This window comes from Cervus canadensis, chromosome 29, assembly GCF_019320065.1.
Source record: "Cervus canadensis isolate Bull #8, Minnesota chromosome 29, ASM1932006v1, whole genome shotgun sequence".
NCBI lineage: Eukaryota > Metazoa > Chordata > Mammalia > Artiodactyla > Cervidae > Cervus > Cervus canadensis.
In genome coordinates this window covers 17232446-17248291 of record NC_057414.1, presented here as the reverse complement: position 1 = coordinate 17248291, position 15846 = coordinate 17232446, and the positions used below count along the sequence as shown (strand labels likewise).

General features: G+C 39.5%; 1 protein-coding gene across 1 annotated transcript in view; it reads right to left on the bottom strand.

The window, feature by feature from the left end:
* Positions 1-15846, bottom strand: part of LOC122431392 (glycerophosphodiester phosphodiesterase domain-containing protein 4-like) — a 139777-nt gene that overhangs the window by 14976 nt on the left and 108955 nt on the right. The window contains exons 16-17 of the mRNA XM_043452690.1: positions 8947-9029; positions 7915-7967 (exon numbers count right to left, since the gene is read on the bottom strand). Coding sequence (XP_043308625.1) covers positions 7915-7967; positions 8947-9029 — 136 coding nt within the window. The remainder of the gene's footprint in view (positions 1-7914; positions 7968-8946; positions 9030-15846) is intronic.

The window sequence follows — 15846 nt, the reverse complement described above, 5'->3', positions numbered from 1 at the left end:
TGAGTAGTATTCCATTATAAATCACATTTTTATCCATTCACCTATCAATGTACATTTAAGTTGCTTCTGTGTCTTGGCTGTTGTAAATAGTGCTGCCATAAACACTGGGGTGCATGTATCTTTTCAGTTCAGAATGCTGTCCATATTCCCAGGGGTGGGATTACTAAATCACATGACAACTCTTATATTTTTCTGAGGAACCTCCATACTGTTTCCCATGCTGGGTACATCAATTTACTTCCCTACCACCCATGTAGGAGGGTTTCCTTTTCTTGACACCCTCTCCAGCATCTGTTATTTGTACTTTTTAATGATGGACATTCTGACGGGTTTGAGGTGATACCTCATTGTAGCTTTGATTTCCCTTTCTCTAATAATTAAGTGGTATTGAGTATCTTTTCATGTGTCTATTGGCCATCTGTATGTGTTCTTTGGAAAAATGTCTATTTAGGTCTTCTGTCCCTTTTTCACTTGAGTTGTTTTTTTGTTACTGAGTTGTATGCTATTTGTATATTTTGAAAATTAAGCCCTTTTTGGTTGCATATTTTGCAGTCTGTAGGTTGTCTTTTCACTTGTTTATGGTTTCCTTTGCTATAGAAAAGCTTATGAGTTTGATTAGGTCCCATTTGTTTATTTTTACTTTTATCTTTCCCTTGAAAGACTAACATAAGAAAATATTGGTATGATTTATGTCAGAGAATGTTTTGCCTATATTCTAAGACTTTTATGGTGTTATGTCTTTAAATCTTTAAGCCATTTTGGGTTTACTTTTGTGTATGGTGAAAGCGTGTGTTATAACCTTATTGATTTACATGTGGCTGTCCAGCTTTTCCAACACCAGTTGCTGAAGAGACTGTCTTTTCTCCATTGTATACTGTTGCCTCCTTTGTCAAAGATTAACTGCCTATAGGTGTATGGGTTTATTTCTGAGCTCTCTATTCTGTGCCATTGATCCATATGTTTGTTTTTATGCCATTATCATGATGTTCTGATTACTACAGACTTGTAGTGTTGTACAACATCTGGGAGGGTTATGTCCCTGACTTTTGTTCTTTTTCCTCAATATCGCTTTGGTGATTTTGAGTCTTTTATGGATCCATAAAAATTTTAGAATTATTTTAGTTCTGTGAAAAATTTCATGGGTAATTTGATAAGAATCACATTAAATCTGTAAACTGCTTTGGGGAGTATTGCCATTTTAACAATATTAGTTTTTCCAATCCAGCATAGGATATCTTCCCATTTTTTGAATCACTTTCAATTTCCTTTATCAATGTCTTATAGTTGTCAGCATATAAGCCTTTCACCTCCTCAGTCAGGTTTATTCCTAAGTATTTTTTATACAATTTTAAAAGAAATTTTTTTTTTACTTTCCTTTTCTCATATTTCATTGTTAAGTTTAAATAAATACAACAGATTACTGTATGTTAATCCTATATTCTGCCACCTTGTTGGATTCATTTATCAGTTCTAATAGTTTTTGTATGGAGTCTTTAGGGTTTTCTATATATAGTATCATATCATAGTAAAATGACCATTTTACCTCTTCCAATTTAGAAACCTATTTTTTTCTTTCTTATCTAATTGCTGTGGCTAGGACTTTCAATAGTATGTTGAATAGAAGTGGTGAGAGTGGGCATCCTTGTCTTGTTCTAGATTTTAGAGGGAAGGCTTTAAGCTTTTCACCACTGAGTATTGTGTTGGCTGCAGGTTTGTCATAAATGGTTTTTATTACCTTGAGAAATATTTCCTCTATACCTACTTTGGTAAGAGTTTTTATCATGAATGGATGTTGAATTTTGTCAAATGTGTTTCTCCATCATTTATCGTATTGGCAATCTTTCTCTCATCTTACTACAAGTTTATAAATTTTATTAATCTTCTCAAAACCAACTTTTTATTTTCTCTGTTTGTGTCTTTTCTATGTCTTTGATTCCTGCTGTCTTTATTATCTCCTTCTTTTACTTAGAAAATATTTACTTTATTTTTTTCTAGATTTTTAAGGTAGAAACAATGAATACTAAACCAATATTTCTTCTAAGATTTAAACTTAGAAATCTCCCTGTAAGTCCTGCTTCAGCTATACTACAAAAATTTTGCTACTGTACATGCATTATCCTGTAAAATATTTTCCAACCTCCTTTTTTTAAATTTATTTATTTTAATTGGAAGCTACTTACTTTACAATATTGTAGTAGACACACTGACATGAATCAGCCATGGGTGTATGTGTGTTCCCCATCCTGAACCCCCCTCCCACCTCCTTCCCCATCCCATCCCTCTGAGTCATCCCAGTACACCAGCCCTGAGCACCCTGTCTCATGTAACGAACATGGACTGGTGGTCTGTTTCACATATGATAATATACATGTTTCAATGCTATTCTCTCAAATTATCCCACCCTCGCCTCTTCCCACAGAGTTCAAAAGACTGTTCTATACATCTGTGTCTCTTTTGCTGTCTCGCATATAGGGTTATCATTACCATCTTTCTAAATTCCATATATATGCATTAGTATACTGTATTGGTGTTTTTATTTTGGCATACTTTACTCTGTATAATGTGAAGTCGCTCAGTCGTGTCCGACTCTTTGTGACCCATGTACTGTAGCCCACCAGGCTTCTCCATCCATGGAATTTTCTAGGCAAGAGTACTGGAGTGGGTTGCCACTTCCTTCTCCAGGGGATCTTCCCAACAATGGGGATAGAACCCAGGTCTCCCACATTGCAGGCAGATGCTTTACCATCTGTGCCACCTGGGAATCCCTGTATAATAGGCTCCAGTTTCATCCACCTCATTAGAACTGACTCAAATATATTCTTTTTAATGGCTGAGTAATATTCCATTGTGTATAAGTACCACAGCTTTCTTATCCATTCATCTGCTGATGGACATCTAGGTGGCTTCCATGTCCTGGCTATTATAAATAGTGCTGCAATGAACACTGGGGTACACGTGTCTCTTTCAATTCTGGTTTCCTCGGTGTGTGTGCCCAGCAGTGACTCCTGGGTCATATGGCAGTTCTATTTCCAGTTTATTAAGGAATCTCCACACTGTTCTCCATAGTGGCTTTCACCAGTGTTTTATAGTTTTCTATATATAGGTCTTTTGTTTCTTGAGGTAGATATATTCCTAAATATTTTATTCTTTTCGTTGCAATGGTGAATGGAATTGTTTCCTTAATTTCTCTTTCTGTTTTCTCATTGTTAGTGTATAGGAATGCAAGGGGTTTCTGTGTGTTAATTTTATATCCTGCAACTTTACTATATTCAGTGATTAGCTCTAGTAATTTTCTGGTGGAGTCTTTAGGGTTTTCTAAGTAGAGGATCATGTCATCTGCAAACAGTGAGAGTTTTACTTCTTTTCCAATCAACCTCCTTTATGATTTATTTTTTTTAAACTCAGTGTTAAGAAATACACCAATTTCTGGAATCTAGGGGTATTTATAGATGTCATATTAATGTTTTTCTCTAATTTAATTTTGCTGTGGTCATGGAATATATTCTGTAAGATTTCAGTCTTCTGAAATTCATCTATCGATGACACTTTCTACATCTTTTTATTTTACACATTCCTTAATTACTGAAATTTTACATCATTTTTACTACTTTTGTCTTTTAATCTTAATGCTTGCTTTATAGGTGATTGAACCCCTGCCTTTATTATATATGTACATTTTCCAGTGAGATTGTAATTACTGCATGTTTTCTTATTACCATTTAGTGTCATTTCTTTTCAGTTTAAAGAAGTCCCTTTAATATTTCATGTAGAACAAGTATTGGGGCAATAAACTTCTTTAGCTTTTGTTTTTCCCAAAAACTCTTAATCTCTCCTTAATTCTGAACGTTAAACTAGCTGTGTAGAGTCTGTGATGGGAAGGTTTTTCCTTTGAGCACTTCGAGTATATCATGACACTCCTTTATTACCCCGAGTTACTTTTCTCTTGCTGCTTTATGGATTCTCTTTATTCTTAACTTCTACCATTTTAGTTGCAATGTGTCTTATGTGTGTCTCTTTGGGTTCCTCTTATTTGGAGCTCTTTGGGCTTCCTGGACCCAGAGGTCTGTTTGCTTCCCCAGATTAGGAAATTTTTTAGTCACTATTTCTTAAAATAATTTTTCTGGTCCTTTCTTTCTTACCCTTCTGTGACCCATACAATGCAAATGTTACTCCACACAATGTTGTCCTAAAGGCAACATATGGTATCTTCACTTTTTAAAATCCTTCATTGTACTGCTCTGTCTGACGGAGTCCCACCATTTTATCTTTTAGCTCGCTCATTTGTTTTTCCACCTCCTCTACTTTGCTGCTGAGCACCTCTAGTGTATTTTTCAGTTTAGTCATAACTTCTCTTTGGTACTATATTCTCTATCTCACTGTTAAAGTTCTCACTATGTTTATCCTTTCCTGAGTTTGATGAGCATATTTATGATCATCATAGTGAAGTCCCATCAGGTAGACTGCTTATCTCAGTTTCATTTAGTTATTTTTCTGAGGTTTCTGTCTTGTTCATTTGATTGGACTATATTCCTCTGTCTCCTCATTTTCCTTGATTTTCTGTTTCTTTCTACGAATTAGGTAAATCAGCTATCTCTCCCAGGCTGTTGAAAGGATTGTCATGTACTCTATTTGAAGAAATATGCCAGGTACACTTGAAAATACTGTATATTCTGTAGTTCTTGGGTAAAATGTTATATGCCAGTTAGGTCAAGATGGCTGAAAGTGTTCAGATTTCTATATTCATTCTTATTTTTTGTGTTTAATTTGTGTTTTAAGTATTAAGTGAAAAATATTAAAATCTCCAACTATGATCTCTCTTTCAGTTGTTGACTAATACGTTCTGAAACTCTTTTACTAACTGAAAGCAGTTGTAACTACAATGTCTTCCCTGATATACTGACATTTTAATCATTATGAAATCTTTGTTTCCAGTAATTTTCCAAGCTTTAAAGTTTATTTTTTCAGAAAATATTTTTTATATTTATTGTTTGCATGGCATATCACTGCCCCATCCTTTCACTTTGTAATCTATTTGAACCTTTGTATTTGAAACATTAGTTCTGTAGACAGCATATGGTTGGGTCTTGCTTTTTTCCTATCTTGCATGGTCTCTACTTTTGAGTATTTGTTTCTTTGATATTTAAAGATTAACAAAGTAGTTGAATTAATGATGACCAAGTTTCAACTTGTCTCCTATTTGTTTCTTATGTTATTTTTCCTTCCTTTGTCCTTTTTTCTCTGAATTCACCTACTCTAAAGAGAGATTCTCCGCTGGCATTGAAGAAAAATCTGCCACATTTTGAGAGGACAAAATGATCAGGACTGGATACGGTTTCTAAACTCAAATCAAAACCCCAGTCAACAGTAATCACAAAAACAGGGGCACTTTAGTCCCACAACTTTAAGGAACTAATATCAGCCAATAACCAGTGATCTTGGAAGCAGAATCTAAGTCTCAGATGAGACTGCTGCCGAGGCGAACTCCTCAATGTTAGCCTGGTGAGACTCTATGAAGAGGACCAGACAAACACATGCTTAGACTCCTGACCCACACAAACTCTGAGATGATAAATTTGTGTTGTACTGAGCTACCAAATTTGTGATAATTTGTTCTGTATCAATAAAAACCTAATATATACAGAAATATAATCTATCCAAATGAAGCACAGACATTAAACAGGCTAAAAATAAAAATGAACAGAATTTTGCTAACTTACAGGAAACCAAGAAAGAAGGTAGAGGCAAAAAAATTCTGAAAACCAAAGACTGAAAATTTATCCAATTTGATAAAATTATACTCTGATCTAAGGATCTCAGAAAACTCTAAGCAGGATGAACACACACACACACACACTCACTCATATACACACTTAAACACAACAAAATAAACTATAATAAAATTACTGAAAACCAATAATAAAAGCAGCAACCTAAAAAAGCAGCCAGAGAAAAATGACATATTACCAGTAGATGAACAATGATTTTTTAAATGGAAAATGTTTTATAAGACTTTTCATAAGAAACTATATGAGACAGAAGGCAAACGATGAACTTCTTTAAAGGGCTGAAAAATGTATCCTAAAGCTCAGGAGGCGATGAAAGCCATCTGGAGGCAGCATTAGGTGCAGCAGTATATGCCCATCTCGGAGGTGGTCATGGTACAAGATGTGAATTATGCTTAGTGTTCAAAGCTCTCTTCTCCTCAACCTACATGAATCTGGGCTGTGGTTTTGGCTTCTTTTTGGTCATCTTTGTACCTTTTCTCATTCTGAACTTGGCCCCACCCCTTCTTGGAGTTGGGGTGAGGCCCTAGAAGTGTCTCTTGGAAGTACTCAAACAGCTTTTCAACACATTTACTTAGATCAGGAAAAACTGGTTTCTCTAAATGGGCAACTAGAAATGCTATAAAAAACGGGAAAAATTTCAATTTATTTCTTATTCACCTTATTTCCTTATCATCATTTCAACATGGTGTGAAGCTGAGGTCAAGTTAAGTGTACTTTTATAAGGCATTTTAGACATGTCTTTTATCCCAATTTAAACAGATTTTAAGAGTTTTCCTTCAAAACTTCTCTCATTCATGCATTCCTCAGCTATTCCATATTCTGTCCATTTCTTCACTGGATTATTGTTACAGGCTGAATTTTGTGCCCCACATTCATATGTTGAAGCCATAATCTCCAGTACCTGAAAATCTGACTATATATGGAAAGTGGGCCTTTGAAGAGGTAGCTAAAATGAGGCCAATGGGGTGGGCCCTGATTCAAATCTGACTAGAGTAGAAAAAATCTGAGACACTGGGCAGTGGTGGGTAGAAGTGTGTGCAAAGAAGAAAGGCTGTGTGAGGACACAGCAAGAAAGGGGCTATCTGCAACCAAAGAGAAAGGCCTCAGAAGAAACCAAACCTGCAGACACATTGATCTTTCACCTCTAGCCTCCAGAACTATAAGAAGAATCAACTTCTGTTATTTAAGCCCCCTAGTCTGTGGTATTTTGTTTTCATAGCCCTAGTGTACTAATGTAACTACTAAAAATCGTAAGGGAACTGGAACATGGCCTTCATACTTCTTACCAGCTAGCAGAGTGATCTAAAAATCCATAGAACTCAGTTACTTGAGATCTCTCAGTCCCTTAAAAGATTTGAGTGAACTTGGCTTGAACCTTCAGTTTCACAGAATGAAAATCCATTTCTTTTCATTTATTTCATTTAATTTCTTTTCATTTCATTTGAGTTGTTCTGTTGAGTAATAAGTTATTCTGCTATTCTATCCTTTTACACAAAAGTCTAAGCATATTGCTGTCTTGTTTGAAATTCATTTGCCATCTCCTGATTGCTTATATGCAGAGTCTATGTTCTTTTCAGCATACCCGTCCACAATTTTCTCCCTCAACCTTCCAACATACATATCACAATTAAAGTCGCCTATAGCACACAGACCTGATGAGCATGGCAGCCTCACTGTCTTATACCTAGGCATCTGGCCCAATGATACCAAGGTATCAATTGCTATGCCTTTGCCTACTTCCTCACCACTCTCTGTGGGCCAGTCCTCTCATCTCTTGATCCACCCTCCACAGACAACTTTCAGTGCCTTCAATCTCTCTCACAGTGCTTGGCACAAAGTGGATACTCAATAACTATGTGATGAATAAATATATGAACTGGTGAACAAAAAAATATCCATTTCAAAACCTTCCAAGGAGTGTCAACACTTAGAAGATAAAAGTCCACAATGAATCCTGATGCCAGGGGCCCCCAGAATCTGTATCCAACCTATTTATCCCAATTTCTCAGTGATCCCCACTCCCCAATTTCAGACCTCCTTCGACTCTTGTCAGAAACATTAAGGCAGGCCCTAAATCCTGGAGGCAATGGTTAGGGATGATGAGAGTGGGCTAGGCCTCTAACTTTACCTGTGTGAATGCTGGTGCTGTTGAGTAATTTTTCTTTTTTGCTCTCTTTCCACCTGGAAGGAAGCAGAGTATCCATGAGCCTCACGGATCTAATCCAAAATAGGCAACAATTCAAGGCAGTGGCCAGAAAAGAACTTAATCCAATCAAATTCTATGTTAAACAGAGGGTTTATAGTTTCCTCCTTTTTAAAGGATAGCTCAAATGAGGAAAAAATGGGCATGATGCGATCTAAAGACCATGGTATCTTCTAGGTAAAAATTCTTCTACCAGATGTTCCATCTCCCACCCTGAACTTTGTAATCTTGTAGCATTTTCCCCTCAAGAATTCTCAAATGTCATTTTCTCAGACAAATACAAAAACTATGGTCTGGAAACGGGCAGTGATTTTCCCCAGGGTCACCCAGCAACGACGGGAAAAACCAGGACCAAAAGCCAGGTTTCCTGGAGGGTGAGCTTGCTCTTTACACAGCACCCTACTGTGTCCCATCCTGTGGAAGGTGGGAAAAGGGAAGCACTTGTTCTGAACAGCCTTCAACTCCAGTCCTCTCCCAACTGATCCACAGGGGATCTGCAGTAACAGGTTTTGATTACGCTTTAGCTATGTCAGTCACTCGGTCATGTCTGACTCTCTGTGACACCATGAACTATAGCCCACCAGGCTTCTCTGTTCATGGAATTCTCCAAGCAAGAATACTGGAAGGGATTGTCATTCCCTTCTCCAGAGGATCTTCCCCACCCAGGGGTCAAATCCAGGTCTCCTGTATTGTAGGCAGATTGTTTACTATCTGAGCCACCAGGGAAGCCTGTGAGAGTCCTTATTCTTAGAATATGGTCTCAGGTAGAAGCAGGAGAAGGGGTGTGAAGGCAGCATGAGAAATAATCGGAGGTTCCGATGAGAAAACCCTGTCTCCCTGAGGACCTGCCACATGGGATTATGGGACGAATGTAACTGTTTTCCTTCAAATTTCCATAAAATGATTTATATTTTTATTTTGGGGAAAAATCATATAAAATTACAAATATATGCTTACCAATGAAAATAAAGTATGGCAACAATGAAAATTGCAGAAAGAATATCCATGAGAATCCACACAATCAAATAGTACTTTGGTGTCTGCAAAGCAGAGAACACAGTTAAAGGACTGACAGCTGGAAGGGAATGTAGACATGTGGGTCAAGTCCCTGGCTTGGCTGCCAGGGATGGAGCAGGGGCAGCGCAGGGAGAGGAACCTTGATTGCTGAGGTCAGCGTCGAACACAGAGAATACCTGCTGCTAACCAATGTAATCCCCCCTGACATGTGCCGAGGGCTCCACAAGGGCGAAAACACTTCACACACCTCACCTCCCTGGACCCTCAACAGAGGTCTGAGGGAGTCGCAAGCAAGTCGCAAGTCACATAGCAAGTCTTCTCTGGACCCAGGACTACAGCCCAAGGTTCTTGACTTCCAGTGCTCTACGTGTTCATGGCACAGGTTCCCAAACCTGGCTGTGCATCCAAATCTACCTGAGCTGCAGCCTTTAGTAATACAGCTTCCTGAGCCTCACTCCAGACTCAGAAGTTAGAACTTCGACATTTTTTTACAAGCTTCCCAGGAACAAGCAACCAGTCTGTGAACCAGCATTTAAGAATCCTTCTTCTAAATTGTCATGCTTCAAATAAACATACTGAAATTACAATTCTTAATTAACACGTCCACTTCTCCAGGCTCCTTGCCTGAATCTCTGATTTCACAGAGCTCCATTTTCTAGGTTATCTTGTATGAGTTTTTTTCACTCCACAGCTTCCTGGTTTTTTGTTTTTGGCTGCACTGGATCTTCGTTGCTGCGCTCAGGCTTTCTCTAGTTGCAGTGAGTGTGCTACTCGGGCTTCTGTGTGGGGCTTCTCTTGTTGTAGAGCACAGGCTCTAGGCGCGGGGGCTTCAGCAGCTGCAGCACACGGGCTCAGCAGTTGTGGCACACACACAGGCTGAGTAGTTCTGTGCAGCCTACGGAATCTTCCCGGACCAGGGATCAAACCTGTGTCCCCTGCACTGGCTGGCAGATTCTTACCCACTGCACCACCAGGAAGTCCTTAACTCCCTAGTTCGATTATGCCTTTCCACCTTCACTGCCTCTCCTCTAGTATTACCTGATGGTACTGGGACTACCATTTTTATTCTTTCATATGCCATTTCCACCTTATACCAAGGTCTTCCCTTGGACTTAATAACAGTGATAAAAATAATAACATAAGCAATCATGATGATGATGAGAACAACAACTAACATTAATGAGAACTTAAAGGAGCTAAGGAAGTGTCTCAAGCACTTTAAGGGTATTTTCACAGCTTATCTTCACAACAGCTCTACTAGGCAGGTACATTAGAAGCTCTTAAACCACTTCCACTAAACTGAGGTTCTTAATCCCCTCTGGGAACCTGACATAGACGTTTTGGCCTGCTCCAGGATGCCCATAAGGTGAGCTGTACAGTCACCAAGAATCAGTTATCCCTACTACCCAAATGGCTTAGAACAGTTGTACCATTTGTTAACAACTGTCCAGTATAATTCAGTTTTACTAAAATCTGTAAAGTCTGAGTTTAAAAAGTATGTCATTTTCTTTTTCTTTTTAAAGTATGTCATTTTCAAGGAAACTAAATCAGTGTTTTGAAAATCTTGTTGAAGACAGAAAAGGTCATTTAAAAAATGAGCTGCAATTGACTTAGGTGTGAGAGAAACACTAAGAGATGGGGTGGAGGAGGATTCTAAAAATCTGTATGGCTTCCTCATTCCAGTCATTTCTCCAAATGACTTCAAGTTCTTGTGTTCTAAGGAAACAAAACTTAGAAATCATAGCTGGTTCATTAGGAAGAATACACAAGCAAGAGAATACAGAATTCAATGAACTGAAATATACTCAAAAGAAAAGACCTGAATCTATGTCAAAAGCTGAATGAATATTTTAAATTAAAATGTGTGAGGTAGATTATTTATAAAAATGATCACAATATTCCTCCCCAAATGCAGGTCTGTATGCAGTGTGACTCTGCTGTTCCTCTCTAACAAGAGGTAAAGTTTGTTTCTGTCCTGCCCCACCATGAATCCGGACTTGACCATGTGATTATCTTTGGCCAATGGAACATTAGCAAACATCAAAGTGGGAGATCCTTAAAAAGACACATGCACTGGGGCTTGCCTTTCTCACTGCTGAGAACCCAATGCCACCAGGCGAACATGTGCAAAAAGCTGGGATATATGTATACCTATGGCTGATCCATGTTGAGGTTTGACAGAAAACAGCGAAATTCTGTAAAGCAACTGACCTTCAATAAAAAATAAATAAATATTTTTTTAAAAAGCTGGCTTCCTTGAGGATGAGTAACCAAATGAAGAAAGACTGCAGTCATTCCAGGTAAGATTCAAGAAATATGGATGAGGCCATCCTTGATCACCCAGTCCGAACAAACTGGCTGAGACCAGAGAAATCACTCAAACATCATATAGAATATAACAAATATTTGTCAGTTTTAAGTCATTAAGTATTAGGTAGGTTTTTTAAACATAGTAAAATACTAATAGACCGTATATCATTTATCTCACAATTTCCCAATTAAAATACTTGAATTAACAGACTGATAAGCAAAGAGGATTATGTTGGGTAAAATTGCTTCTTTGTGGTATTTTTATCCCCAATTTACAAATAAACAAACTGAAGCCCAGACAGGTTAACTGACATTTCCAAGTTCACAGAACAGGTGGTAGAGCCAAGATTTGAATCTGCATATTCTAACGCAGAGTGCGGGCTGCTTAGGAAGGCCCCTGGGATACTGGCCCCACCTCCCTAAACAAATTGACCTTGGGTTCTTTAAAAAATCACAAGCCAGGTGTAGAAAGTTTTTTACTTACAACTTTTACACTCTTTGAATTTTGAATCATATGAATTTATTATCAATTCAAGTATTAAAATGAGAAGTTTTACTTTGTAAAGTTTTATTTAATATATCCAAAGAGACAACTTCGAAAAACGACTGACTTAGGGAGACAGGATTATGGAGGGGTGTACTGCTTTCTATATTTATGTATTTTTATAATGATTGAATTTTATATAAAAAACAAGTTTACTTTGTAATCAATTTTTAAAAACAAAAATGTTAGAGAAGTTTATAGTACCATACATGAAGCAGGATAGTATGGGGACAGACAAGTGGAGAGGCTTCACCTATACCAAGGGACCTCCTTTTTGGTAGGTGACCCTACCAAAAGCTGCCCAAGGCACCAAGGAAGAAAGGGTAAGCAGTTTTACACTGCCACCATAGGGCCTCAATACAGTTCTGGCCCTATGAGACTGTGCCCTTGGCCCTGACCACCTCGCACCTGCTCCTGACCCTGACCAAGTCAGAAACAAGGGCCAGTCAGGCTGGAGGGATGGAGAAGGCAACCTAAAATATTTAGGCTTCTCATTTAGGTGTCTGTGCCTAAAGCTTTAACATTCAATGTAGTTAAGAGTTTGGGTTATTATTTTGGACTAGACACTTTGATCCTGAATTGAGACTTTTTGGTCACTAAATGGTACTTTAAAAAACTTTTGCAAGGAAGACAGAGAGTCTGTGTCTCTCCATGCCCAAGATACTCACCAGACACTGGAGGAGACTCCCCACAGTGAAGCTGACAGGAGAAGCCCGAGGGGTGATCAGGTACTAGGTAGGGAGGAGAGGGGGAGGTCTAGGCCAGGGGACTGTCAGGGCTGCTGGGCTGCTGGGGGACAACGGGGCCTGGGTGGTGGGGGCGCAGTTCAGGCACTGGAAGAAGAAGGCTTGCTTGGTGGGGAGGAGGAGGGATCTTCAGGGGCTCAGACGCCACTAGCAGAAGTCCCTGAGGTTCCCCTTATACTTGTCCTCAGGGAGATCCCTGGGGCCCCAGGCCTGGACCCTTGCCCTCAGGGGCCTCCCCTGACCTCTGGAGCCCTCTCCACCTTCTCAGCCAAACCCTCTTCACTGTGGGGCATCGTCCACCTCCAGGGAACCCTCCACCCTTCAAGGCCCCCTCCGCCCAGGGAGGTCCCTTAAGCATGAGACAGAGTGGGGAGAAGAAAAGGGCGAGCAGGCTGGAAGCAGCTCCCATGGGGTTTGAGGAGCAGGAAACTGCCTGGTGTTCCCCTACCCACTCAGCCCTAGGAACTACCTGAGGCCCCATGCCCAGCCCTCTGCCCTCCAGGGCCTGGTTTCCTAGTCCCTCTGGGCAGTCCTGTGAGGTCCCCCTCATCCCTCCAGGGGCCCCATCGGCCCTCTGGACCAGACCTTCCACCCCCTGGGACCTCTCTCTCTGCCCTCCAGGGCCCTCTCTTCCCTCTGGGGCCCTTTCCTTCCTCCAGGTTAAACCATCTGCCCTCTGGAGCCCTCTGGGTACCCTCAGCCCACATAGGTCCGGCAGGCACAGGAGGGAGGGAAGTGGAGAGGGAGCCATTCCTGAAGGGGGAGCGTCCCTCAGGATGTGTAGGAACAAGAACCTATCTAGTGTTCCCCTACCTCCTCAGCCCAGGGAGTCCCCTGGGGACCCAGGCCTGATCCTCCACACCCCAAAGCTGGAGGCACAGAATAGGCTCCCTTGGCTGGGTGGAGGGAGGGACAGTCTGACCCCTACCCAGCACCTTTTCTGGAGGCAAGCGTCCTGAATAAGGACTTTCAAAGAAAGTGAAGTCGCTCAGTCGTGTCCAACTCTTTGCAACCCTGTGGACTGTAGCCCACTAGGCTTATCCGTCCATGGGATTTTCCGGGCAAGAATACTGGAGTGGGTTGCCGTTTCCTTCTCCAGGAGATCTTCCCAACCCAGGGATTGAACCCAGGTCTCCCGCATTGTAGGCAGAAGCTTTACCGTCTGAGCCACCAGGGAAGTCCAAATAAGGACTTTACCACTACCTAAATCTCACTCCAGCTGTTGTGCTACTGCTTAAACCCTTCCCAACCTAAGCCCCACCCTTCACAGCCCAGGATTTTTCTGCCTTTTTTTTTTTTCCTGTTGTTGTTTGGTTGTTTTTTGAAGAAAAACAAATAAAAGGAATCCAGATTGGAAAAGAAGAAGTAAAACACTCTTTCTTTGCAGAGGATATGATACTATACATAGAAAACCCTAAAGATGCCCCCAGAAAATTACTAGAGCTAATCAATGGACATGGTAAAATGGCAGGATATAAAACATATACATAGAAATTCCTTGCATTAATATACACTAACAATGAAAAATCAAAAAAAGAAATTAAGGAAACAATCCCATTCACCACTGTAACAAAAATAATCAAATACCTAGGAATAAACCTAACTAAAGAGACAAGGGACTTGTATGCAGAAAACTATCAGACACTGATGAAAGAACCAGAAGATGGCATAGATGAAGAGATATACCATGTTCTTGGATTAGAAGAACTAATATTGTGAAAATGACAAAAGCAATCTATAGAGTCAAAACAATCCCTATCAAACTACAAATGTATTCTCCACAGACTTAGAGCAAGAAAATTCTTAATTTGTATGGAAACACAAAAGATCCCAAATAGTGAAAATAATCTTCAGAAAGAAAAATGGAGCTGGAAGAATCAACCTTTCTAACTTCAGACTATACTACAAACCTACAGTCATTCAGACAAAGATGGTACTGGCACAAAAACAGAAATACAGACCAATGGAACAAGATAAAAAGGCCAGAGATAAACTCATACACATGTGGGCACCTTACCTTTGACAAAAGAGGCAAGAATATACAATGAAGAAAACACAATCTCTTCAGTAAGTGGACTGGGAAAACTGGACAGCTACATGTAAAAGAAAGAAACTAGAACACCTCCTACCTAACACCATACACAAAAATAAACTCAAAATGGATTAAAGATTTAAATATAAGGCCAGAAACTGTAAAGCTCCTAGAGAATAACATACACAGTACACTACTTGACATAAATCACAGCAAGATCCTCTGTGAACCACCTCCTAGAATAATGGAAATTAAAACAAAAATAAACAAATGGGGCCTAATTAAACTTAAAAGATTTTTTTAAAGCAAAGGAAACTGTAAATAAAATGAAGAGAAAACCCTCAGAATGGGAGAAAATAATAGAAAATGAATCAACTGACGAAAATCTCCCAACTATACAAGCAGCTTATACAGATCAATACGAGAAACAAACAACCCAACTAAAAAATGAGCAGAAGACATAAACAGACATTTCTCCAAAGAAGACATACAGATGGTTATTAAACACATAAAAAGATGCTCAACAATGCTCATTATTAGAGAAGTGCAAATCAATACTACAATGGGGTATCACCTCACACCAGTCAGAAGGGCTATCATCAAACTATAAATGTTGGAGAAGGTGTGAAGAAAAGAAAACCCTCTTGCACTGTTGGTAGGAATGTAAATTGGTACAGGCACTATGGAGAAGAGCATGTAGATTCCTTATAAAACTAGGAATAAAACTACCACATGACCCAATAATCTCACTACTGGGCATATAGCCTGAGAAAACCATAATTTAAAAGGATACAGGTACCCCAATGTTCATCACAGCACTATTTACAATGATAGGCCATGGAAGCAACCTAAATGTCCATCAATAGATGAACAGATAAAGAAGTTGTGGTACATACATACAATGGAATGTTACTCAGCCATAAAAAGGAACAGATTTGAGTCAGTTCTAATGAGGTGGATGAACCAAGGGTCTATTATACAGAGTGAAGTAAATCAGAAGGAGAAAAACAAATACCATATATTAATGCACATATATATGGAATCTAGAAAGATGGTACTGATGAAGCTATCTGCAGAGTAGCAGTGGAGACACAGACACACGGAACAGATTTATGGACACAGTGGGGGAAGGGGGGGAACGGACAAATTGAAAGAGTTGAAACATTACCATATGTAAAATAGATAGCCAGTGGAATCTGCTGTGTGAC